This window comes from Leptodactylus fuscus, chromosome 1 (genome assembly GCF_031893055.1).
Source record: "Leptodactylus fuscus isolate aLepFus1 chromosome 1, aLepFus1.hap2, whole genome shotgun sequence".
Taxonomy (NCBI): domain Eukaryota; kingdom Metazoa; phylum Chordata; class Amphibia; order Anura; family Leptodactylidae; genus Leptodactylus; species Leptodactylus fuscus.
This window is the reverse complement of record NC_134265.1, coordinates 291,868,832-291,895,462: the sequence shown is the minus strand read 5'-3', so window position 1 is coordinate 291,895,462 and position 26,631 is coordinate 291,868,832. Positions and strand designations below refer to the sequence as shown.

Genomic DNA, 26,631 nt, shown 5'->3' with positions numbered 1-26,631 from the left:
GGAACATCGCCAACCTAATCTCCCCCTAATTTTTCCTCTTTGCAATTGCAGTCGCCCACACTATTGCCTTCTATCGCTCCTTCCCAGACTACGCCTCACCCCTAAGCTCAGCCACGTCCCTAACCTAGCTCCACACTATTTTCCTCTACTGTTCCCTCATAGACTATGCCTCACCCCTAAACATATAACAAGAAATGATCATATTGATGAGGATTTTTATAGGGTAACCCTCTATTTCCAAAACTGAGGTTTGTTCCTTTGCATGCCGGCTGGTGGGCATTTTCTTGAGGCTGTAATTGCGCTCACATGCAGTACGCTCCTTTACGCTGAACAAAAAATGGACGTTGCTCAGCATGCGCAGTCGGCTTTAGTAGTGTTTCACTGGCAGAGCCGACTGCGCAGGCATCAGAGCTGACCCAGATGGAAGACGACAAGAGAAGGGGAGGATGCAGATGAATATGGAGGTGTCAGTGGAGAGAGTTCTCTGGCAGCAGTGGTGCCGCCCCCATTGGTGTTTATGCACTGGGGCTGGCCCCTATTGCTGCGAGATAGCTCATTTGCATACTGGTAAAAAACAGAATTTTTAATGGCGGTGCGGAGATCATGTCTAAAGGTTAGAGACGAATAGCCTTTTCCGATGTCTAAAGCATCAAACATACATATTTTGGGGGTAGAATCTCTTTAAAATGCTTGCTGAATTAGTTACTTCTATGTTTGCACTGTTTCTAAATTTCACAAGAAATGTGTTAAATTTCAAAACTTCCATCCAATCCCTTGCTAACTTCATGCATTTTTTTTGTTGTCTCTGCATGGTAACCTAGAAACCCTGTCAAAAGCCTTGCATGTATTGATTATTTCCAATTGTCTTCAAAGCATGGAAGTGTTAACTGCATCAAATTCCACGGGTGAGCAGACGGTCATCCATTTCATGTTAATTACATGTTTATATCAATATATTTTTATCTTCCACCCCTGCTAATGACAATGAGCTGAATAAGTCACTGTATACCCAAACATGTTCACTTGTACCAGACTATGTAGTGAGTTACAAGTGCTTTAGGAATTACATCAGTTATTTCATCTTCAAGTAGGTGTGCTTCAATATGAAAGCGTAATCCATGTTTCATGAAACTGCACCTCTGCTTGCTGTTATTATCAATCATTTGTTTGGTAGGATGTTATCCACTATGTTGTGAGTATATTAACTTTGAAGACCCTGTCTCTGTTTCCTGCTGTGGCCTCCCCTTTTTCTCACCAGATTGTTCTCTGTGCTTGATTCACACCTGAGGCACATTTACCAAATGTCTTGTCAGTCTGTATAAACCTAAGTGCATAGGTCATTCTGACCCTGGTCATTGTGACCTTCAAGTGTGACTCTAAGTGTGTAGACCAGAATTAGGCCAGAATTGGACCAGAAGGAGACTGAAGGTAACAAAACCCTCTCAAACAAAACCTATCTATTGTCTAACAAAAATGCTTCTCACTATAATCACTTTTGTTCTTCCCATACTTATAAAAACCACTTTGCAAACTCAAACCTGCCTTGTCACTAAGAAAATCTTTATTTCGCCATCTATTCTACCCCACCATCTGACCTTCTCTACATAGCTATTCACAAACCTGCAAGCTTTCCACCTCAGAAACACACAACCCCCCACACCCTCTCCTACTTACACCTTCTGTCCTTCTCCCTGCTTCTACTTACTTCTGATGACATATCTCCCAATACTGAACCACTGTAGCAAATCCCTACTGTCGGCTCTTTCCACACAACCGGCGTCAGTGCACCGAACCCCCTAAATCTTTATCCTATCTTTCCTACTCCTGTCACTCCCCCTGTCCTCTCCAGTGCACTATGGAACGCTCATTCCATATGCAATAAACTTGACTACATCCATGACCTCTTCATCTCTCATGAATTTTCATTTCTCTGTATCACAGAAACATGGCAGACACCCTCAGATAGCACCTCCACTACTGCCCTCTTCTATGGAGGTCTGCAATTCTCACACACTCCCCACCCCAACAATAAACCTGGTGGAGGTGTAGGCATACTCTTATCTGACACTTTCTCCTTCACCCCAATCCAACCGCTACCTGCTCTCACCCTGCCTTCCCTTGTAGTGCACTCTGTTCGCACCTACTTACTCTCCAACCGGCCAGTATAAAGTTCCAGAATGGCCATTATTTCAGTATACATTGAGCCTTCGTGTGCCTCTAGCCAATGTTCTGCATAGGGATATTAATTAGTGCTGTCACCTTAAAGGGATTCTACCATTAAAAACCTTTTCTCCGAGGCCGCAATTGCGAGTATGCGCAGTCGGCTCTACTAGTGTAAGAACCGACAGAGGTAACGCTGCTGAAGAAAGAAGGAGAGGGTCCAGCAGAAGACAGAGGCGGCGCAGGATCCTGTTCTCGGACAGCGGTGGGGACGCCCTCATCGCATTTTCAACACTGGGGCCCACTCCCATCACTGCCAGATAACTAATTTACATACCGGTAAAAAACCGTATTACTAAGGAATGGCATGGCAGAGATCCGAGCTAAAGGTAGGAGACGAATAGCCTTTCTAAAGGCTATTCCGACGTGTTATCCACAGAAATTTTTTTTTTTAATGGTAGAATCCCTTTAAATAATAGTGTGCAATGGCTTCATATTGCCATTACATTATACTACATTAGAAAACATTAGGTTTGTTGTGTTACTGCCACCTAATGACCAAAATGACACATTGATGTGCAGACAGTTGGGTAGGAGGAGGAGTTGAGATAGAGGCTGACTGGCTGGTGGGGAAGCGTAATGCTTTCTGCCGCAGAGTTGAAGGCGCAGTAGAAGCTGTTGGTTGAGCGCAACTTTGCTCCACATCTGCATTTCCACCCCCACACCCCTAAAAGCTGTTTGACAGGTATATAGCAAGAAGTAACTGCTGTGGATGCCTGCTATTTTGTGTGCGGACACCCCTAATAAAAGCTGGTTGGGACGTATATAGCAAGAACTCTATACTCCTCTGCCTTTAGTATATAGCTCTGAAAAGAGCTGTTGTTTTTCTTCGGTTTTTCCCTGCCTACTACAAGCTATTGCCTATCTAGCCCTCAGCAGATGTCTTTCTCTCCCTATCTCTCACCGCGAAATGACACGAATGACACCGCGAAAATGACACAAATATGTCGGCGGACGTTCTTATGAATGGGAGGTCACGTGTTTTCGGCAGCCAATGGGATTTTTTTTCAATGCCTCCGTTGTCGTAGTTCCTGTCCCACCTTCCCTGCATAGTTATTGGTGCACAAAATGCGCCAAGGAAGGTGGGAGGGGATACAAATTTTTACTGCGTTTGCCTTGTGGTATTCGATTGGAATCAAATACCTCAAACGGCCTGATATTCGATCGAATATCTATTCGATCGAACGGTGTTCACTCATCTCTAATCAACATATGTATTAAAGTCTTTGTATTTACATTATAACTAACACAGGGGGCAGAAATACCCCAATCTGTGATGCTGTTTGGGCTATGGGAAAACAGATTATCTTCATAATCTTCCATTCTGTGTGTGCATTAACATCTTTCAAGGAATGCAAAATGTAAAATATGGAAATGGTTATTTTCTTGGGAAAACCCATGGAAATAGTTTGTCTTCGCTTAACACAAAATGTGAGAGAATCGTTACCTACGTATCATTTATAATACTGTAGTATACTATATCTCATAACATTTCATTCTCTTTGTGCGCATTAACATCTCTCTAGGAATGTAAAATGTGAAATATGTAAATGGTTATGTTCTTAGGAAAAGCCATAGAAATATTTTTTTATTTCTTTGCTTAATTCAAAGTTTTAGAGAATTGTTCTCTATATGTCATTTATAATACTGTAGTATACTATGTCTACGGTAGTTCATTTATAATACTGTAGTATACTATGTCTAGTTCATTTATAATACTGTAGTATACTATGTCTAGTTCATTTAGAATACTGTAGTATACTATGTCTAGTTCATTTAGAATACTGTAGTATACTATGTCTAGTTCATTTAGAATACTGTAGTATACGATGTCTAGTTCATTTAGAATACTGTAGTATACTATGTCTAGTTCATTTAGAATACTGTAGTATACTATGTCTAGTTCATTTAGAATACTGTAGTATACTAGGTCTAGTTCATTTAGAATACTGTAGTATACTATGTCTAGTTCATTTAGAATACTGTAGTATACTATGTCTAGTTCATTTAGAATACTGTAGTATACTATGTCTAGTTCATTTAGAATACTGTAGTATATTATGTCTAGTTCATTTATAACATTGTAGTATACTATATATCGTATCATTTCATTCTGTGTGTGCATTAACATATTTCTAGGGGTCTAAATGTGAAGAGGGTGAGGTGGGGAGGGAATTTTTGGCAATTTTCTTTTTTAATTACTTTTATTACATAAAACGGAACAAACTTAAAAGACTGAAGAATCCTATAAAATAAAGCAAATTAATGACATGACAATGGATGTGGACACTTTATGCTGATTCTATTTCAGAGACTGTCCCCATCTGCCCCTGTGAGGTTCACCCCAGTGTCCAGCTCCCTAACGTTTCCCTCCCATTAATCCTACTCCTGTTCCTGTCTTTACAAATGAGCATTTTAATCGTCGCTGCCAGCAGATAATGTCATAAACGTGACAGTAAGCTAAAAGTTAATGTCTTGCATTGGTAACAAGGCAGCTGCTGTAAATGCCAGCGCTTGTAGAAATGTGCACAGCTTGGCGGAGTAGCATGTGAGCCCTGTGTGCGGACGTCTGTGTGTGTTGGTTTTGCCTGTGCTGCTGCTGCTGCAGCTGATTATGTCTCATATACACACAATACAGCGAGTGGATAGAGCCTTACAATCATTGCTCCTGCCAGTGTGGGATTCCTCTTTACACCTGATTCACTCACTGCTGCTCCTCACTTGAAGGCAGATCCTTTGACCTAAGCAGATTAGACGCATGAACGACACAGCAAGCTATCTGCGCTTTTCAAGGAAGAGATTTGGCTCCAAAATAGGGCACTAAGCTTTTCAGCCTTATGCCTATTTACCTAGTCAGCACGATGCAGTGTCTCAGGGTGCTTAGTAGCCTCCTGGGGAATCAACTGGGAAACAAAAGCAGAAGTGGCAGCCGCTGCAAATGTGGAAGTCTGTGCCATTAGAGAAAGCGCTTGCTAATAATGGCCTGTGAGACCCAGGTTTCCTTGGTTTCCATGACAGCTATTAGGTACCATAGAAATTGAATTGCACACTGCTCCTGGGGGAGTGAAAGGGTGTTCGAATGACAGAGCATATTACCTAGAACTTGTCGTGTTCATCTTTTTTAAAACTAACTGGATTATGGCTTTTTTTGTATCCTTTGCTTGCAGAAGATCTGGATTGCTTCTAAACATTCATTTCCAATAATACTCTTGTTTTTGTGTTTGTGCATAGAACTGATCTTGGAAAAACAAGGATATGAGCTGTTATACAGGTGGGCTTCAAAGGGGGAGTGAAAATACAAGGCATCCAATCAGGTATTGGCTACCTGCAACACCGACAACATGCCCCTGCAACAGATTTCTGTAGTCCCTGCAAGGGAAACTGCTAGCAATGGGAGAAGTTCAATGGGAAAAAACAGAGAGAAGAACAAAGAAGTTGAGGTAAGTACAGTGTTCTCCTTGCCCAGTATTCACACTGTTCCCATTGAAACAGTAAACATACTAAAGCTGGAAGGGATGCTTTTCATGATAAATCTGTTCAAGCTTACAGTGCATGCTTTTTAGATATCCAAGTTCCTATTCTGCTCAAATTGACTGTTTTGTGATTGCAAAAATTATATAAAACAGCTTTAGCTATAATAAGTGCATTATGGCTCAGATGAGAAAGTGACAGAAAATGGATGAATACAAAACTATTATTTTACTAACAGTAATAATGGCAGCATTAGAACAATGAGACGTACAGTAGTGATAACATATATGGCATAAATTAATAGGTAGTCATTAAGGCTTTCATTACCAATGCACTTACTGATTCTTGAGCTGTAGGATGCTATATTAAGCACAAGTAGACCTTTTGTAAGGAGTCAGTCAGCGCATTGTTACCAGCCTCATAATTAATTATAATCCTTGTTCCTAATGACTAGACTGTGTTGAATGGAACTCGGAGGATTAATATGATGGAATGTTTTTGAATTCCAGAAATGTCATGTCACCTATTCTTACAATACTTAGGTTGTAACTATCAAAATGTACTGTGAAGTTAGGTTTTGTAAGCATTTTAGGCTAGGATCACATTAGTGATGGGTTTCCATTCTTCTGAGTACCAGAAGAATGGAAAAACGTACCACAAAGATATATATAAAGATATATAGCAGATACAAATGGAGCCTGAAAGACCCCATTGACTATAATGGGGTCCAAAGGGTGTCGGCCGGATGTCATTATTTTTAACTGAAGTCGCTGGATGAAAAAGTAAAGCTTGTAGAATGTTTTTGTCTGGCTGTTTCTGATGGATCTGTCCAGACAGATACCCAGCATAGATGTGAACCCAGTGTAAGTGTTATAATGGCTAACAAAATATCCACTGGCATACAACTAATTATATTAAAATATATACACAATTTATCAATATGCATCCTATATTTAGTTCAAGGTCCCAGAGTCTGTAGCTTGATATTATCCATAATATATAAATATCTCATAGTTTGAAGTTGTCTTTCTAGAAGATTGTAAAGTCTCTGTTCTCTCATACAGGCCAAAGGGTTCACAACCAATAGAGTACTTCCCAAATCCCTGTTCCCAGGTCCCATTACAGCATGTGAATGATCTGGGTTTTGGAAATTTACTTAACCTGCTTCTAATAATATTGTGCCAGAAATGCTTGACTGGGCGGTACAATATTAGGGAACACCTACCTGTCACATTGGTTTTTACCAATCAGCATCTCAGTTAAGCTTATCCGTTTGGCATTACGACAGAAGACGGAAGCATTTTGCTTTGGGTGGTGTTTGACACCTACTGGTTTATCTTCTTATGACTGATCTCTAATGCTTAAAGTACAGTATTATGTCATATGAATGAATGAATGGACTGAACTTTACTAGAAGTAATCTATTAAAATGTTAAATAAAGACAATATCACAATATAACAACTTGACGCCACATTATACATTCAATATGGGTAAATCATCTCAATGAACTATTTTAACTACTAAAGCCACAGGTGGGATGTTTACAGTTTATACTGTAGTCGGAGTCATATGACATCCCAGGTTAAAGTTTTGTTACAAATTCACAATAATTGAATAAGGTATAGATGTTGTAAAATGGTAAAATAGTTTTAGGGCTATAATATCTGAAAAAGCAACTCAAGTCATTGTGAGGCTAGCCTAATATTCATTGATGCTACTATGCAATGGTGGTGTTATCCAAAAGCTTAATGTAATTTTCTAAGGTAAAATACAATATGTTGATAAAACGTAAAGGAAATTGATGTTTTATTTTATAGTGTTCCTAGCGTAGGCTATCAGCAAATAATGACAAAGATGTGGACACTGCAGTAGAACATCTAAATTTAGGGAATTTAGTGCTGCATGTTTCTTTCAGAAAGCCGCACATGTCCTCGAAAAGGGGTAAAATAGTTTGTAAAGTGATGTTATATTGTTATGAATAATTTATTACTGTTAGAAATAGTCTAAAAATGAATGCAAATAACTTGTACTTTACTATTTCCTGACAATATTATTGAGATTGTAGTACCACCTCTCACGACAAACTGTTTTATAACAGAATGCACCAGTATTGGCTAGGAAGGAAGGGAACCAGTTTTTTTTTTTTTCCCATTCAACAGCCATTGGTTTTCACATTTCATGTGACTTTGTGTCATATGAATTTGCCATGGCTAGCAGTTTACCTCTCTGATTTAATTCCTCCCACCTTTATCAGCCAACATAACAATTGCAGATTTTAACAGGGAAAAGACTAATTGGGTAAAGCTGCTTGCAGATGACCTGATTCTTCTACCAGGCTGTGTTATTGATCTGAGGCTAATAAAGGTTCCAGATAACTCTAAGTGATCAATTCTGGCTTTTTTCACAGTCAATTAAAGTACTAGTTTCATAATGACAATCCTTTTTTACATGTCCTACTAGGGCACAGTGGCGTAACGATTGTGGTCCCAGGGGGTGTGACCACTACTGGGCCCAGAGGGGTAAGGGCAGTCTGCTGGAAATGGCTGGAGCCTCAGACCGCAATGATAGTGGTCTGGGACAGCTTTTTTTCCCAACCACTATACACATTGTTAATGGAAAGGGGCCTGGAATAATGAAGCATATAATTCAGTGTGAGGGCCGCTATGGAGCACGTAATACTGTTTGGGGGCCACTGTGGAGCATGTAATACTGTGTGAGGGAAAAGACTTCAGTTACACCACTGATAGGGCATATGGACGTCATAGAGGGGGATCCTGCACTCTAGACCCTTCTCTTTGAACGAAAGAGTAAAGCCATTAAAAACTACTTAAAAATGGCTACCACTTTGGTGGATTTCAGTAATAAATCCAATAAAAAAAAATCAGACTGTTGTAAGCTTCTAATTTCAATTTAATTGAGCCAATATTTTCTATGTTAACTCTGTGATTGCGTAAAGGAAATAAGAAGATTTGGAGTTCTGTATCAAGAAAACAGAGCCAAGATCAATATAAAGAAATACATTGAATAAAAATTTAAGTAGTTGTCCATTTTTTAGATTCAATTTCAGACATGACATAAAGTAAAACGTAATGACATCAGAAACTACTACATCACTTTAGGGTTTACTTAAAGGGGCTCGATCAGCAAAATCATGCTGATAGAGCCCCACATATGCGTGAATAGCCTTTAAAAAGGCTATTCAGGCACCGCTAAAGTTATATTACACTACCCCCCCCCCCCCCCCGTTTTAAAATAAAACCCTAAAAAAGAATGTGATCTACTTACGCATCGTGCATGCTGGGCGGGCATTCAGGGTGCGCCGTCTTCTTCATCCACGCCTCTTCTTCCTCCGATGTCCTCGGGTCCTGTCCTCCTCCGGCGCTCATGAACTGGCATTGATATAAAAAAAAACAGCCTGGGCGCATGCGCAGTGGCCATAGTAGAAGCCACATGCTACTGCGCATGCACCCAGGCCATTTTTTTTATATCCAGGTCAGTTCACGAGCACCGGAGGACGGGACCCGAAGAAGACATCAGAGGAAGAAGAGGCGTGGATGAAGAAGACACACCCTGAATGTCCTCCAAGCGTGCCCGATGCGTAAGTAGATCATATTCTTGTTTAGGGGTTTATTTTAAAACGGGGGGGGGGGGGGGGGTAGTGTAATATAACATTTATGGTGCCTGAATAGCCTTTTTAAAGGCTATTCACGCATATGTGGGGCTCTATCAGCATGATTTTGCTGATAGAGCCCCTTTAATCCCACACAGAGAATCCTCCTTTCCATGGGTATCCCTAGAGTCCCAAAAAGACCAGTGAAATTAGTCAAGGACACAATCAATTTTGGGAATTTATGGACCCCATAGCTTGTTTACCAAGCTAGTACCAGTGTACTAGTTTCTTAAGCCATTACACATTGCATTTTATTCATGAAATATATCCAGAAAGTTGAAAACCCATTTTACTATTGCCTAATCTCAACATAAAAAGGTCATAAAAGGACATAAAATTTAAGCTATTAATGTTGGAAGGGAAATATGACACAATGTTAAATTTTTCCTTTTAACCTTTATTAAAATTTTGTAACATGAAAAGAAGTAAAGGGGTTCTGTTAAGAGTGGTGTATATTTCACTAACACCTAGCTCTAAAATTAGAGAAACACCTGGGTAAATTTAGTGTGTGGTACACCCATCTTAATAAATGGCACAACTGGCGCAAGGAACTAGAGATTTATGAAGAGGCTGTGGATTGGGGTTTGTGGTGCATGTATGGCATAAGAAAAGACTGTGTACCAAACATGCACCTCAATATCATCCCGCTATACCACAAAACAATAAGAAATCAGGGGTCAAACGGTGGCTCAGTGGTTAGCACTGCAGCCTTGCAGCGCTGGGTCCTGGTGTTCAAATCCCACCAAGGGCAAAAAACCATCTGCAAGGAGTTTGTATGTTCTCCTCATGTTTGCATGGATTTCCATCTCATATTCCAAAAAGACATACTGATGGGGAAAAATGTACATTGTGAGCTCTATGTGGGGCTCACAATCTACATTAATAAGAAAACAAGGAATATAGGGAATGATGAATTTCCATCATGGTGTCTAGAATATTTTTTAAAGGCATCCCTTGACCCAACAGATTTATTATAAATTGGACCAGAAATCTGCTGTACGTTATACCTGATGTTTAGACCATCCAACTCCAATTCTTCTCCCTGGGACCATCTGAAATGTACCAGAATTATTAAGAGGTTTGAACATCTTACTATATCTGGAACATCTTTCATCAGTGGGACAATTGATTAAGAGTAAGAAAGGAAATACCAGTCTTAATAAACGTTCCTCTTTATGTTGTAAGAGCGGAAAAAGAAATCCATTGAAGTCAATGGGAGGCTTTTTTCCACGTGGATTCTGACACGGTTTCAGTGTCAAAATCAGCGCCAAAGAACTCCATTTGAATGGACCCTTAAGGAACTGCTGGTTATTCACTATTTGAAGTAAGGAATGGCAACTATACTTTAATGATAGCACAACAAGAAGAGGAAACTTTAACATAGTCATCATTGAGAGGTTCTGGTTGTACCCTAGCCTATAGAGTATACGTGTATGACTAGACTGTCAGACATCCCAACCATTCTGAGAAATCGAATAATAAAAACAGTTAATAAAAACTTTATGTACATACATTACATATGCTACAAAAAACACTTACAAATGTAATTTGTTACAATGTTTAATAATTCAACATTTTTTATTAGATTAATGTTCTTCAAAGTATTCATTTGAATGTGGATTTTACTAAACATTGTAGCAGAGTAAAAGCTATTATTTAGACTGTGCCCTATTATGAATTAGCCTTTATATTTTTGTGTACTTGACACATACTGTTCTGATCCTTGTGTGCTTCTAGAACCATTAGCTCTATAAAACAGTAGTTTTGTAAGTGTTCCCTTCTAAATCCGGGTTAACAGATACACTAAGCTCTGTTACAAAAAGGATTGACCTGATTAGACATAAATAGCATGTCTTTTAATTATTCTTATTGTGTTATGCAACATATTTTCTCCTCTTTGTAAATGTTCTTTCATAAATAGGATATTAATTGAATGTGATTTGTATTGCTAAAAATGTCATTAAATGAGACCTACCAAAATGTCCACATTTAATGCCTTTCGTTGCGTGTTTAATTTATGAAAATAAATTCTCTGTCAGGTTACATAGTAAAAAGGCTGAATTGCTGTAGAAACCCTCTTCTGGCACTGATTCACCCCTTGCCCAGGGTGTAAAAGGATGGATACTTGTTTTCTTTTTACCCCCATGCTGTTCCTTATGTGAAAGAAGAACAGCATGGCTCTTTTTAGAATTTTCCCCTTTGTTTCCTAACTTTACCTTACCTTTACTTTTCAACACCAAACGGGAATTAGGATGCCAACTGCCTAATCTGGGGGGTGGTTGAGTTAGTTCAGAAGGGCTAGTAGTAGGTGGGCTAGCTAGGGAAACAGAGAGGGGGTATGAGCAAGGAAGGGAGGAGGAGGGAGACATCCACTTTTCTTGGCCGTCTTGCACTGGAAGGGTGGCCGTTATCACAGATTCTCCTACATTTGAGTGCATGTAGGGGGTTTGTGAAAATGTACAAAAATAGGACATGACCTATATTTTGTTGGTCCATTTCAACGGACCATCAAATTTACGGTCCATTCACACACATTGAATTTAATTCTGCCCTGTGATGTCCGTTAAAAAACAGACATCACATGGCCACACGTGACTATAGCTTTACTCTATATGATTTCTAAACAAACTTCACCCCAATGTCTAAAAAGAAAATTAGTGGTTTACCTCATTGAAAAAGTTCTAGATAATTTGTAGACTGAGCTCTAGGGTCTTGTCTGTTTTTCTAATATCAGTCATGTGCAAGTAATTTTATAACATTTTTGCTTTTAATACCTTTAAAGATTACCCATGACTACCGTCACTTTTTATTATTGCAATAATTCTTTCATTCCCAATTAAATTGCCAGTAAATTATTTGTCAACCTCCATTAAAATACGTATGTCTATTATATTTAATGTAGGCTACAATCTATCCAAATAGTCTATTCTTTCTTCCATCAAAATATAGGTCATGTCCTATTTTGATCTGCTTTCACAGACCCCTCCATATACTCATATGTTTGGGGGATCCATGAAAAGAGCCTTCCCTCGGGGGTAAGATGGCCATGAAAAATTGCCTTTTTGCACTGCATTGAATAGCCCTCATTCATGTGCATTGAGTTTAATGCTGCCAAGTGACGACCATTAAAAAAAAAAAAAAAAAAAAAAAAAAAAAAAAAAAATTACTGTTGTGTGAATAGTTTAACTATCATGTTGCATTAATGAAACTGATGACTTCTTATGTGTTTATTGACCTGTGGCTTCCTCAAGTGACTGGGAATAAATATTACTTCTACTTTTTCACCTTCTAAAGTTACACCTCTGGCATCATCTCATCACTTCATAGGGTAGGGTCTTCAATGAACAAAAGAAGGGGAACTCCAATGTGGGGTTATTTATCTACTGTGAGAAGGTGACAGGCAGAGTGCTGGGGACCCACTATATCTGTCGCTGGCCCAGGTGTGGGTCATTGACTCATTACTGGTCCATAAAAGGTTGAAGAGCCTGCACTTCAGGGCAGATTCAGGGAGTGAGAGGGGGCATCTCGGTCTGTCCTGTTGCTCTGAATTTGATGAGACTGTGTCATGCTTATTAGTTTGTTTGTGTGGCTGGTAATAAGCCACACGTATAGTTAGTTTATTATTACTATTTAACATGGGAAGAATATGCAAATCTGTCTCCCAAGATGTAAATAGGGAGACAGTGCCTCTGTTATGCTGCCCTCTATAGCAAGCACCCTGAACAACATGCCCGACTTCCCAGAAGTCTTTATTGCATGATGCGCGGTTATAACTAAATCAATTTCTCAGCTACGTATTTGGTTATAACCTCGCATCATGCAGTAAAGACTTCTGGGAAGTCGGACATGTTGTTCATGGTGCTTGCTATAGAGGGCAGCATAACAGAGGCACTGTCTCCCTATTTACATCTTGGGAGACAGATTCGCATATTCTTCGCATGTTCCCTTGCAGTGGAGTAACTATGGCTGTATAAGTCTCCACACACCTGAGAAGGTGGTCTCTCCCTAACGATAGACGTTAGCCCCACAATCTATTACTATTTAGTTAGTTGCTCAGATGAACAGGATTTTGTTTCTTATTGTTTTTCCTGACGTTAAAGCTGCATTTTGTTTTGCTCATTTTGTTCCTGAAGTCAAGGTTTATATATTTTCCTGTTTTTTCTAAATAAACCAGTTTCCTGCATATTGTATCCCTGTCCTTGACTGTTTGGGCCCACATCACTGCTGTTACTGTGCTACCTTCGTCACACTACCAAAACCCATTGGCTTATGTATTACATGATTTCAATGCTCACTTGTGGTACTGTGTTTCTCCTGTAACAGCCAGTACAGAAGGAATGTAGAAAAGTAGCTAAAGGCAAATTCTCCCAGCAAAAGTTTGAAAAAATGTATATATACTTATATAAATATACTGAATATATATTATATTTATATTTCAAGTAAAAAACTAAGGATATAAAAGTAATATATTTTGGTTTTGAAGTGTTGCTACAATTATTTTAGGAGATTTGTAAGTGCCTCAGTTTGTAGCATTTACAGTATTAAGTCTATTTACAGTATTAAATATATTTAAATTTTAATAACTGTAAGATGTAGGGTATATTTGTGCCCAGTATCACTTCAGATAAGGTCAGCTCTAATAAATTCAGCGAATGCTTGTGTAATGCTTGCAAATAATAGGCTGTAAACTCGTTATTCTGTAATTACTAAGACCCATGCTCCCAGGACCAATGCACACTGCTAATTAAATGCAACCAGGGAAATATACTCATGTCTGAAAAAAACACAAGGCACCATATATTGGTAAAAAAATTGAATGCACATTCTACAATTAAATACACAAACTAAACTATATAAATATATTCATTACCTGTTCTCAGTGCACTGCACACGATAGTTTGTGAAAGACTATATATGCAACAATGGATCAACTATTGGCCAGATACAGCTTTCCAGGTTTTCTTAGGTGTTTTTGCATGTGCAAGAGACACACGTAACTACATCATATTAGAATTGGAGATGAGCGAATTGAAACTGATGAAGTGGAGTTCGATTGGAATTTCAGGAAATATTCCATTCGCATCAAATTTTTCATAAAATGGCTCCTGCATGTTAGGACATGGGGTAAAGAATTCTGGGAATGCAGAATCACCCACAATGCCATGTGTGCAGCCAATTAGCAGCCAGCCAAGCCTCTGATGTCACATCCCTTTAACCCCTTCGCAACCGCCCATGGCATTTGGGAATGGGTGTTACCTGTAACTGACAGCTAACACCCTGCTCCATAACCACCAGTTTGAACACCGCTACAATCGTGGGTTTTAACTCCTTGTATGCTGCGTTCAAACATGACCACAGCATCCAAGGGGTTCTGCCATGCTACATGTCCCAACTGGCACGACCTGGGGCAAGATCAGGGGGTGACGATATGCATCTTCTGCAGCCTGGTCTGGCCAGTGACCCCAGCCTACTAGTAGCCTTTAGTAGCTGCTTGATCCTGCCCAGAAGTGAGGAAGTCAGTCCATGCGATTGAATAGGTTGAGTTCCTCTATCGGCTGCAATACACGTGTACTGCAGTCTATACAGCAGAACCAGTGATCATTGCATTTCTGGTTCAGGTCCCCTAGTGGGACATCACTAAAAACCACAGCAGACTCCCTATGCATATTACTGCAAGGCACAGTGTTCCACACCATTATACAGGCTCTCTGCAGCCAGGAAAAAGCTGTTTTTTAAATGAGATTTGCCGCAAATTAACACAAATCAAATCGTTTTGCAAAATTCGGCGAAGTTGCTGAAACGAATTTTTGAAATATTCGCTCATCTCTAATTAGAATAATTGAGATTGAGAATCATGTAGTTTGCTGTATAAAAACATGGCTGACTTAAGGCTTCTGATGATACATGAATAAGTTGTTCCAGGAAGTGGTCACATTTGTTTTTGAAACATATACACTTCCATACACTTTGCATGTGCTCAGTTGTAGCCTTGAGTGCAGTTTCTGTTAATATCCATATGTCATCAAACTGAAAACTATATAAAGATCATTTCTATCTACTCAAAGTCTTTGTCTTTTCTGTCCTGACACTGAAATCTGACATGTAATTAAATACCAAATACTATAATCTTATAATGAAATCATTGCATGTAGTGTATAGCCTGATGCAGTAACAGAGCATAAAAGGTAAACCCTTTGTGATGAATCATAGTTTGCAAGGTGGTGAAAGAAAGTTCCCATTTACCCCTAATGTAATAGACAGTTGGGTGGGTGCAGGCTACAACACAGCATGATCCTTCCCTAAGGGTATGTTCACAAAGAGTTTTTTGGCAGTGAATTTTGAGGTGGAATCCGCCTCAGAAACCGCTGCCAAAAAGGCTCTCATTGACTTCAATGGGAGCCGCTTGCTGCTTTTTTCCACTAGCTAGTAGCAGTGAAAAGAAGCAACATGACCTATCTTGCCGCGGATTCCACGGCTGAATCAGCCACTGTGTCCGCGGCTCGAGACACGCTCCAGTGTGATATATACATATCTGGTACCAATGCAATTGTAACGATCCATTGAATAATGACAAATTAATGTTTAAACCTTATGATGTATCATTTTACAAAAAAAAGTTTCTTTATCGTACAAAAAACTAGCCCTGTACAAGATATGAAAAAAAAAGTATGGCTATTAGAAAACAGTGGCAGAAATTTTATTGCTATAAAATGTTTTGATTGCATTAGGATAAAAAAAACATAAAAAAAATGATATACATTTATTTGGTATTGATTGAGGCTTACTGACTTACGCTAGGTTCACACCTGCGTTCAGCTGTGAAGACCTGCCAGAAGACGGAAACCACAGACCGGGTCCGGCCGCGAGCGGCGGTGAGCGTTTTATGCTCTCCACCGCGAAACCGGTTTTTTAAATCCGGATAGAGAGTACTGCATGTCCGACTCTGTGTCCGGATTATAAAACCCGGTTTCGCAGCGGAGAGCATAAAATGCTCACGGCTGGACATCTTTCTCACCCATTCAAATGAATGGGTAAAAAAGACTCCTGCAGGTTTCCGTCTCCTGCTCTGTTTTATGCAGGAAACGGAAACCTGAAGTACGGAGTGCCGGGCGCAGATGTGAACGAGCCATTACAGAGTAAAATTAAGGCAGGGGCTCCATGGGCTGGAAATACCGCGATTTGACTGTGGCGGAAACACCGTGGGAAAAGTCACAGCGCTTTACAGTATGGACAAAGTGGATGGAATTCTAGTGAATCCCATTCCCACTTTGCGGTAAAAACCGCCATGCAGACATGCTGCAATTTCCAAAACTGGCACAGTTTTGAAAATAACAGCATATCAATTATACCTACGGAAACGCCGGCAGTTTCCTCATAGGTATAGTTATAACAGAAAATCTTCAGAGGAAAATGTTAACTTTCTGTTTAAAGTGCTGCAGGAAGAACCATGATGCGTTGCCGCTGCATTTTTTCCCACAGCGCTTTATTGCTGCGGGACATCCCATGGGGCCTTAGCCTAAAGGGATTTTCCAGGTTTATAAGGTTGATGACCTATCCTTTGGATAGTCAGTTGAAAACCACAGCACTTATGTACCTGTTTTAGGTAATTGGTAGATATTTCTCCAAAACTGAAGCTCTACTGAGCATATAAACTGGATTTCTTTTCTTCTGGAATTTGCAACAAGACTTCCGTGTACTATGAGCCTACTGAGTGGTATATGATGGGCTGGAGAAGCTTATCATGTAGCACCACAAATTGAGATTTGGAGTACGGCAGCTTTGAGCCTGTGCTATCCTTTGGATAGATCATCAATAGATGCTAAGCATGGGTTCTACATCATGGATGAGCAGTTTGAAGCAACAGGTGGCCCATTATTAACTCACTCATGTCTCCAGTCCACTGTCTTTCTTGTTATGAACAAGTCACTCTTGCCTCCATCTAACCAACATACCACCGATCAACTGTTACATAAGCCAATCATGTGCCTGTCATGTACCACCTTTGGTGCCAGACCTCTTCTTATGACTGTCTCTCTGTCTTTCCTATCAGCATATCAGCAACACCTTCTTCAGAATTAAGAATTCTAGTGCCTGTGGGTGGATGGATTAAAACATATGCAGGAAATACCAGTCCTCATAAATTCCCTCCATTCTATGTACAAAAAAAAAAAAAATCACAATTTCAGCAATTCCTGTCTACATTTTATCTTCTCCTTTGATCCTATTGTCTCTCATTTTGCAATTACACCTTTTGAGAAGCGTACATGTATAAAGAAATCTTCTCTTTGCATCTCAGCATTGTATAGGAAATCCCGTCTTTGGGAAGAAGGCTGGGGAAGGGGCAAAAAAATAGGTAAATAAACAGTCATTAGTCCCCAGTGTCTCCCACTGCAGTCCGGTCCTCTTACTCCTGGCTCTTGTTTTGGCAGAGGTTCTCACAGCTTAAGAAAGAGACACGAGCCTATACAGGTGACTTATGTAAGTGAGGTTCTAGTACCTTTACTTAGGCCACTTAGACCAATAATTACCATCAGTAGTCATGTGCCGCAAGGACGTGACTCCCCATCTCCCCTGCCCCCTACTTTTGGGCCATTAGAATTTTCATCGCTCTATGGCTCAGTATTTGGGTAGTTTAGGGGCTTGAGAGCTTTCTGGGTTGACCTAGTTGAGGGTTTGATTTCTTGAGGGTTAAAGTACCACCCTGATGTGAGATCACATAACACACTGATACAACATTACATTACTTTTTAATAACATGTAAATTGTTGGCTTGAACTGAATTTTTACTGAACTTTCATAAAAGTTATATTTTATTTTTTATTTATTCGTGCTATACTTCTCTTTTGTTAGATTATGAACGCTCGATATACCCTATTTTTACCCTACCCTAACAAACACATACAAAAAATCCTACTGACTGATAAGTTGGTCTCCTGTTCATTTTCACTATTCATTTTTTAGTTTTATGCTCCTTTAAACATTGCAAGAATTGAAAATGAATATTGGCATTTATAACAGAGTTGAGAGGGTATTGTTTCCTGGAGCACGAATATCTTCAAACCAGGGGAGGATTAAAAGAAAGAGGAATTAAAAAGAAGATTGAATAGAAATGATGTTTATTGTTTTATCATAGTTATTAAATTTCCTCTAGAATTGTAAAATTCCCCTTTCAAAGCTCTTTGCTGCGGAAAGAAGTAAAGTTGTTAACTTTAGATGTACAGCATAATGAATTCAGGAAATGCAACTTTTTAAATGTACAATGTAGCTCAAGTACATATACACGATTTGTTAATGAATAAATGAAACAAAAAATATAGAATTCATCTCAATTATATAGTGACAATATAAAGTACATATTCAATACAAGGTGTATATATTGAAATATATTCCATAAATACATAAGTAGAACAGACATATTGGGCCAGATTTATTTTTGACTTTACACCAGATAACTGGCATAAAAGTCTCACACTAGTTTCAACACATATCGTGTTATATTTAATATAATTTATGCCAGTAAATCAGTGAAATCTTCGACAGCTACAAGATGGAGTAGATTTTAACAAATGTGCCCCAGTGGATGAGCAGCTGCATTTATGAAATGTAGCAGAGCTGTGAGCTCAACTCTGCTACATCTGAGATGTAGTAGAGCTGTGCGCACAGCTCTGCTATACCTGAGATGTAGTAGAGCTGTGCGCTCAACTCTGCTATACCTGAGATGTAGTAGAGCTGTGCGCTCAACTCTGATACATCTGAGATGTACGGTAGTAGAGCTGTGCACTCAACTTGGCTACACCTGAGATCGGACCACAATGGAGTCTGCTGTGGACCAATCTTAGACTCCACCTCCTAACAGACGACCCTCCGGCAGAACCAACGTTGATTGGCCAGTGCTGTACACTGTATGGCATTCGGGCAATCAACGCTGGTCAATGCATTCCTATGAGAAAAAGGCAGCTGCCGCATAACGCAAGCTGCCAGGGATCCTGACTAGCATATAATGGGCTGCCACGAGATGTGCTTGCAGGTGAAGTTTGAAACTGATGAGACCTTGCCAGCCAGAGCTGAATGCGAGAGTAAGTTCAATGCAAACACATCATGGCAGCGCACCATATGCTAGTCGAGATCGCTGGCAGCTTGCTGACTTTTTCCCATAGGAATGCATTGACCGTACTCTTGCATGTATCTCGGGCTGGCAAGGAAGGTATATATAGCCCCAAAGAGCTGTTTGAGTAAGATTCCTACCTAAATAAAGCTAATTCCTAGCTAACCCTGCAGGTACATCTATCCCTGTCTAGTTCACAGTCTCGTATGATCCGGATCTGAAATCCATTATTTGTATAAAGTGGAGGTCACCTGATTTAGCCAGCCAATTACTTTTTCCAATTTTTTTTTTTTTTTTTATGCCTACGTTTTCCTACTTCGTATGCCACATCCTCTGCACAGTTATTGGTGTAAAAAAAGCACCAGGGAAGGTGGGAGGGGAAACAAATTTTTACTGCTTTTGCCGTGTAGTATTCGATTGGAATCGAATATCTCAAACAGCCTGATATTCAATTGAATCCCAATTCAATCAAACGCTGTTCGAACATCTCTAAATATGAGAATGTTGTTTTGTGGCCGCAAAATCACGGCCGCAAAATAACGCGGTATATACGATCCTAACTCCCATTGAAATGAATGGGAGCTTTTTGCAAGCGCAATCTGCTGACACGTGTATACGTGTACACGTGCCAGATTGCGCTTCACTTTCCTCCATGTGAACACACCCTTAGGGTGCATTCACACTACGTATACTGAAGCTTATTCTGAACGTAAAACACGTTCAGAATAAGCGGCATATAAAGGTGTTCGTAGTGAAATATGCAGCCCATTCATTTCTATGGGGAGCGCTCGTATGCCGGCTCCCATAGAAATGAATAGAACTGCTATATACGCCGCTTATTCTGAACGTGTTTTACGTTCAGAATAAGCTTCAGTATACGTAGTGTGAATGCACCCTTAGTGTTTTCTGTAAAGGTATAATAGGAGTAGAAAGTCCACATAGGAAAACTCTGCAAAATGCAAAGAAAAACGTTATGGAAAAAAATGTGATGCATTTCCACTGCAGTTTTTTTCTGCAGCGTTTTCTTTTGCTGCACTTTGTTTATGTGAGACCTTATCCTTAAAGGAGTATTCCCATGAATATAACCATATTTAGATTTGTAGACAATTTAAACACTAAACATTTTAACATATAGAAATAATTACATATTTTGCACAGTTTTAAAGATTTTCTCTAATTGTCGTGACAAACTATTGTTTTGATTGGCTGCCAGTAGATACAACCATGAATGCAGGAACTTTTTAAAGGGATTCTATCATTAGAATACCCTCTTAAACTAAACACACGTAGGAATATCCTTAAGAAAGGCTATTCTTCTCTTACCTTTATTATTCTGATCCGCGCCACTGTTCCTGAGAAATATCATCTTTCTTCCTTCTGTAAATGAGTTTACTCGCAGCACTGGGGGCGTTCCTCTGCGCTCAAAAAGCACTGGGGGCATCCCAGCGACGGCCTCTGTCTTCTTCTCTGCCTCTTCTCTCTCTCTTCCATCGGGGCTTTGTCCAAAAGCGCCAACTATGCATGTCCGTTGGCCATTTTCCTGTTGCCGAACAGGAGAGGCCACAGGAAAATGGCCGACGGACATGTGCAGTCGGCACTTTTGGACGAAGACTTGAAAGGAGCGTGAGAAAAGAGGTGGAGAAGAAGAAAGAGACCATTGCTGGAGCGTTTTCAAGCAGCACTGGGGATGCCCCCAGTCCTGTTTGAGTGCAGGGGAACACCCCAGTGCTGCGAGAAAACTCATTTACATAAGGAAGACAGAAGATATTTCTCAGTAACGGTGGCGTGGATTAGAATAATAAAAGTAAGAGAAGAATCTCCTTTCTTAAGGCTATTCCTACATGTATTTAGTTTAGTTTAAAAAGGTTTATAATGATAGAATCCTTTCAAGGTCTGCCATTTGTCAGAAACCCATGATTTTCTTATTGTAGCCATGTTATCAGACAGGGATAGTACATGTGCAAGATAATCAGGCTACAAAAAGAAAATTATGGATGGGTTTCAGACTATAGAAAGTCCATGGTTGTATCCACCGGCAACCTATCGAGACAAAAGACTATCGCCACTTAGATGAGTACAGAAAATCGTTAAAACGCTGCCAAACCTAGTAATTAACTAGATTTGCAATAGTGGTTTACTTTTAATTGTCTACAAATTTAAATAATTTTGTGGGAATACCCCTTTAATAAAGTTGCCCCTTTGCCTTTGTTGTTAAATAGGTCGAAGATAGTATTTATAACCTATGTGCAGGTCACTAGTTTTTTTTTTAAATTCCGTCTTTAAACTTTTAGATTTACATCAACAAGGATCAGTCTTAATAGTTGAAATATAAAAAATTGAGTCTTCAGTAGTTGATACCTTTTTTTAATGGCTAATTAAAATGATGACAGATTGCAAGCTTTCGAGGCTGCTTAGGCCTCTTCGTCAGGCATAGTTCAGACATATTATCTTAATAGTTGAAAATTTTAATTTGGTCATATGGCCTAAACCTTGGAGTATAGGTTATTAAATATTTAGAGACCCAACAGAAAACAAGAGATCTCATATTTCACATGTGCGCAAAGCAGTGGTGTAACTAGGAATGGCGGGGCCCCGTGGCAAACTTTTGACATGGGGGGGGCCCCCCTCCCCGACCGACGCTGAAGACCTCTACCGACCCCCTCCTACGCCTTCCTGCGCGCTCTATTATGCCCCATAGTGGCCCCTTCACACAGTATTATCCCCCATAGTGGCCCCTGTCCCACTGTGGACACCCATAAACAAATATTATACTCTGGGATCTTTTCAGACCCCAGAGTATAATAATTGGAGACCCAGGGGGAGAAAAACATAAAAAAAACTGTTACTCGCCTATCTCCCGCCTCCTACGGTGTCGGCCTCCGAAGTAGTAGATCTTCAATGACGTCAGACGTCTCATGATCCTGGCCTGCTAGGCCGAAGTCTGCACCGATTGTGGAGAGGTAAGTAACCGTGTTTTTTTATGTTTCTTACCTCTCCCGGTCCGCCAATCATTATACTCGGGGGTCCGAAAAGACCCCCGAGTATAATGATAGCAGTGGTAGCGGCTGTCGCCAGGCCCCTAATGTCCCGGGCCCTTTGGCAGCTGCCTCTGCTGCTATGGCGGTAGTTATGCCACTGGCGCAAAGCCTTTACAAGAATTGACATCATAAACACTCATATTTTACTTTACCTAATGAATGGTTCTCAAAGTAAAAAGTCTTAAAATAATTCTATAGGACTCATCAGTGTATGATTTTGTATGTGGTTTCTTCACAATTGGAGGCCACTTTATCCCAAGATGGAATGGAGACTCAGTTTTCTATTCAGAAAAAAAACACATCTGAACTGCATAGGCAGAATAAGCTCCTTTTTTTTTTTTTTTCTTCCAATATGCTAAAGAAATACTTCTTACAAGCTATGCTTCAGGAGTTAAACTTATACCATTTTGACCTTGCATTGAGGGTTCTTATGATGAAAAACTTTTAGGATAATAGATCTGGAGCCTTGTTCGCTAAGCGTCTCAAAACTCAAGAGTTCCTTTTATGGCATGGCTGACTTTTAGTACATTGTACAATTTAAAATCAGATCCTGAGACTCCATAACCAAATACCATGAGTATAAATATACTGTTACACGAACTCTCAGATCAGATCCATAGTAGATATCTTTTAACCAATGCCATTACGAGAAATTACAGAGAACATGGGTCGATAAGTCAAATAAGACACTACGACCAGATATCCTTTTAAATAACTACTACAGAAATATGGATCATATTTAAGCGATGTTAAATTTAGTGACAATTTCGTCATAAATAAAGTATTCCCCCCAAATTTTGATTAATTTCATTCTTATCTTAAAATGTAGGTGACCGTTCTAGTGACTAGAATCCAGATGCTATACAAAGGTTTATCAATGTCTTAAGAGCAATGTGTGTCACTCTCAGAAACATTGTCCGCTTTTAACATTAGATCATTAGATCCATAGAAGGATTTCAACAGGTTACATTGGGGCCACTTGGAGGCAGTCCTGTATCAATTTGGATTCACTTGTAGTACTTTGAAAGCTTTACTCTCTTTTTATTCAGTTACCTCTGACAAGTATTAGGTCAGGTTGTATTTCACAATCCTTCTCAGAAGCTATCAGGGTTGTACTTTTCAGTAATGTTTAAACTTGCTGTGGATCTCCTTGCCCAATGTATAAGAGACTTTCCTAATACTGAAAGTAAAAAGGAATCAGAACTTTACACCTTATAGGGTTATTTGTGGATACTTTGATACTAGTGGTAAGTTCTCCAAAAACATCTATAGTAGTTATTAAAGGGAACCTATCATTTAAACGGAATTTTTTTTTCTGCTTATCACGTAGGAGTAGCCTTCTCCTACCTTTAGATGTGTTCTCCGCGCCGCTGTTCCGTAGAAATCCCAGTTTTGGCCAGTATGCAAATGAGTTCTCTCGCAGCACTCGGGGCGGCCCCTAGTGCTCAAACAGCACTGGGGGTGTTCCCAATGCTATGAGAGAACTCATCAGTGATGCTTCCATCTTCTTCAGGAATGGGTCTTCTTCGCGTCATCTTCCAGCGGTGGCTTCAAACTTCTAGGCCTCAGGCCTAGGGCAAAGCAGACTACGCATGCCCACTGGCCACAAGAAAATGGCCGCTTACAATACAGTGTAAGCAGCCATTTTCTTGTGGCCGGCCAGCATGCTCAGTCGACTTTGCCCTAGGCCTAGAAGTTTGAAGCCAACCCCCGGAAGAAGACCCATTCCTGAAGAAGGTGGAGCTGGAGAGTTCTCTTGCAGCATTGGGGATGCCCCCAGTGCTGTTTGAGCGCTGGAGACCGTGCCCCAGTGCTGTGAGAGAACTCATTTGCATACCGGCGAAAACCGGGATTTCTACGGAACGGCGGCGTGGAGAAGACATCAAAAGGTAGGAAACGAATGGCCTTTCTTAAGGCTATTCCTATGTGATAAGCAGAAAAAATCAGTTTAAATGATAGGATCCATTTAATAAGCTCACATATGAATCTGTGAATGAAAATAAAGTTATGGGGTTTAGAATATGGGGAGTGAAAAGCAAAAATCGAAAAACGCCCGTGGCAGGAAGTGGTCAATGACCCAGTCTCGGTTATAAAGCAATTATGACAGAGCTTTATCCACATGAACTCCTCCTTATTCATAAATAGGAAAAAGACCTGGGGAAATAACTAATGGCTCATTGGTAATCCATGTTTATTTTACGTAATAAAACTTCTTGGAGAGTGAAACACGATGGAGTTTCCAACAAAAGTCTCAGCATATGGTATTGCACTTTACTGTATGTCTAAGATATCTTCCAATACTAATAGCCGATGCTGGAGACGTGAAAGACAGGTTAATAATAATATGCATAGATGGTGAACTGTATTAATATCCATCCATACTAATCAAGTATATACTGTTTGCTCATTAAGTTGTTCAATGGAATCCAGCACTTGCATTATCTTTAAATAAAACAATACAAACAGTTTTAGCACGAGAAATGCTATAATTACCTATATAGGAAATGATAAGGTACTATAAACCAATCACAGTATGGAATTTGAATAATAATGGGAACTATTTTTTAAGGTTCTGAAATAATAAACTTTTAATTATATATTTTAAGGCTAAGGCCCCACATAGCAAACCGCAGGAAAAATTTAGGAATAATTGACGTTTCAATTTACAAAAACGTTACAATTTTTGAAATCACAGCATTTCTGCTGCAGATATGTTTCTGCAATTTGTATAGATGGAATTAGCCAGAATCTTATCCATTTTGCAGGTACTGTAAAATGCACAGTTTTTTCTGCTGAGTTTCCGCCGCTACCAAATTGCGCAATTACCTTACGTCTTGTTAGCTAAAGATTATAATAAATGTAATGTTCATTTCACGTGTATATTTTATTAGACATGTTGGGATATTGCTCGTGGACAGAAGTAAGTTAGAAAATAGCGACAATATAAGGAAAATAATAAATGTGAACATTATTTTCAAAAATAAGGGTTTACATTTCTTAAACGTTACATGCAAATTGTAATTTATACATTTGCGTACAATATAATTCATGTAACAAACCTACTTCAGAGTTTCAGAAAAGAATAAAGAAAATATACGTATAGAAGAGTTCAGTTAAAGGAATCCTAACACGCAGGAATAGCCTTAAGAAAGGCTATTCTTCTCCTACCTTTAGATATCTTCTCCGGGCTGCTGTTCGGTAGATATTCCGTTTTCTGTCTTTATGCAAATGAGTTCTCTCGCAGCACTAGGGGAGGTCCCCAGCGCTCAAACAGCACTGAGGGCATCTCCAATGCTGTGAGAGAACTCTCCATTACCGCCTCCATCTTCTTCAGGAACCGGCCTCTACGTGTCGTCTTCCATCCTGGCTTTCAATCTTCTACGCATGCACAATCGGCTCTGCCCCGGCCATTTTTTTGTGGCTGCTTACTACAAGAGCTCGTGTAAGCGGCCACCAAAAATGGCCATGCGCAGGTGCAGTCAGCTCTGCCAGGGGCAGAGCCAATTGCGCATGCATAGAAGAATGAAAGCCAGGCCAGAAGCTGACACGTAGAGGCCGGTTCCTGAAGAAGATGGAGGCGACGCTGGAGAGTTCATTTCCATAAAGACGAAAAACTGAATATCTACTGAACGGCAGCACAGAGAAGATATCTAAAGGTAGGAAAAGTATAGCCTTTCTTAAGGCTATTCCTGCGTGTTAGAAAAAAAGGGATTCTAATAATAGGATCCCTTTAAAGTAGACTAGATAAAAAGATCAGTTATGCAAAAAAGAGGGAAACTTACAACATTTTGATGATTGATTTAGGAAAAACAAACTTAATTTGCAATAGAAAATACAATTAGTTATGATAACTGACTTTAACTAACTCTGAGACAAATTATCTGCAGCTGTGCAATGTATGACATTAAACACACACCCACACACGTTCCTGGAAGCTGCTACTACACTCGAAGAATCTGGTGGGAAGATCATCAGTTGATTGCTGGCGAAGATGTAGAAAGAATTCAATAAAGCAATAAAAAAACATTAAGACAAAGAAAAAAACAAATTAAATTAATTCAATTTACTACAACCAAGCATTTCTTATGTTGGTCTTAGTCAATAGTACAGTTAAATTAAACAACAA

The 26,631-nt window shown here is 39.6% G+C and overlaps 1 protein-coding gene across 3 annotated transcripts in view; it reads left to right on the top strand.

Moving 5' to 3' along the window:
- The first annotated feature begins 4,886 nt into the window (after positions 1 to 4,886).
- MARCHF1 (membrane associated ring-CH-type finger 1) overlaps positions 4,887 to 26,631 on the top strand; it is a 198,384-nt gene continuing 176,639 nt past the window's right edge. For 2 of the 3 annotated variants that reach the window (XM_075258040.1, XM_075258025.1), the window contains exons 1-2: positions 4,887 to 5,245; positions 5,452 to 5,660. In XM_075258040.1, the coding sequence (XP_075114141.1) occupies positions 5,562 to 5,660 (99 nt within the window). In that variant the 5' untranslated portion in view covers positions 4,887 to 5,245; positions 5,452 to 5,561. Of the gene's footprint in view, positions 5,661 to 26,631 lie in introns of all 3 variants that reach the window. The other variant, XM_075258033.1, reaches the window with a different exon arrangement.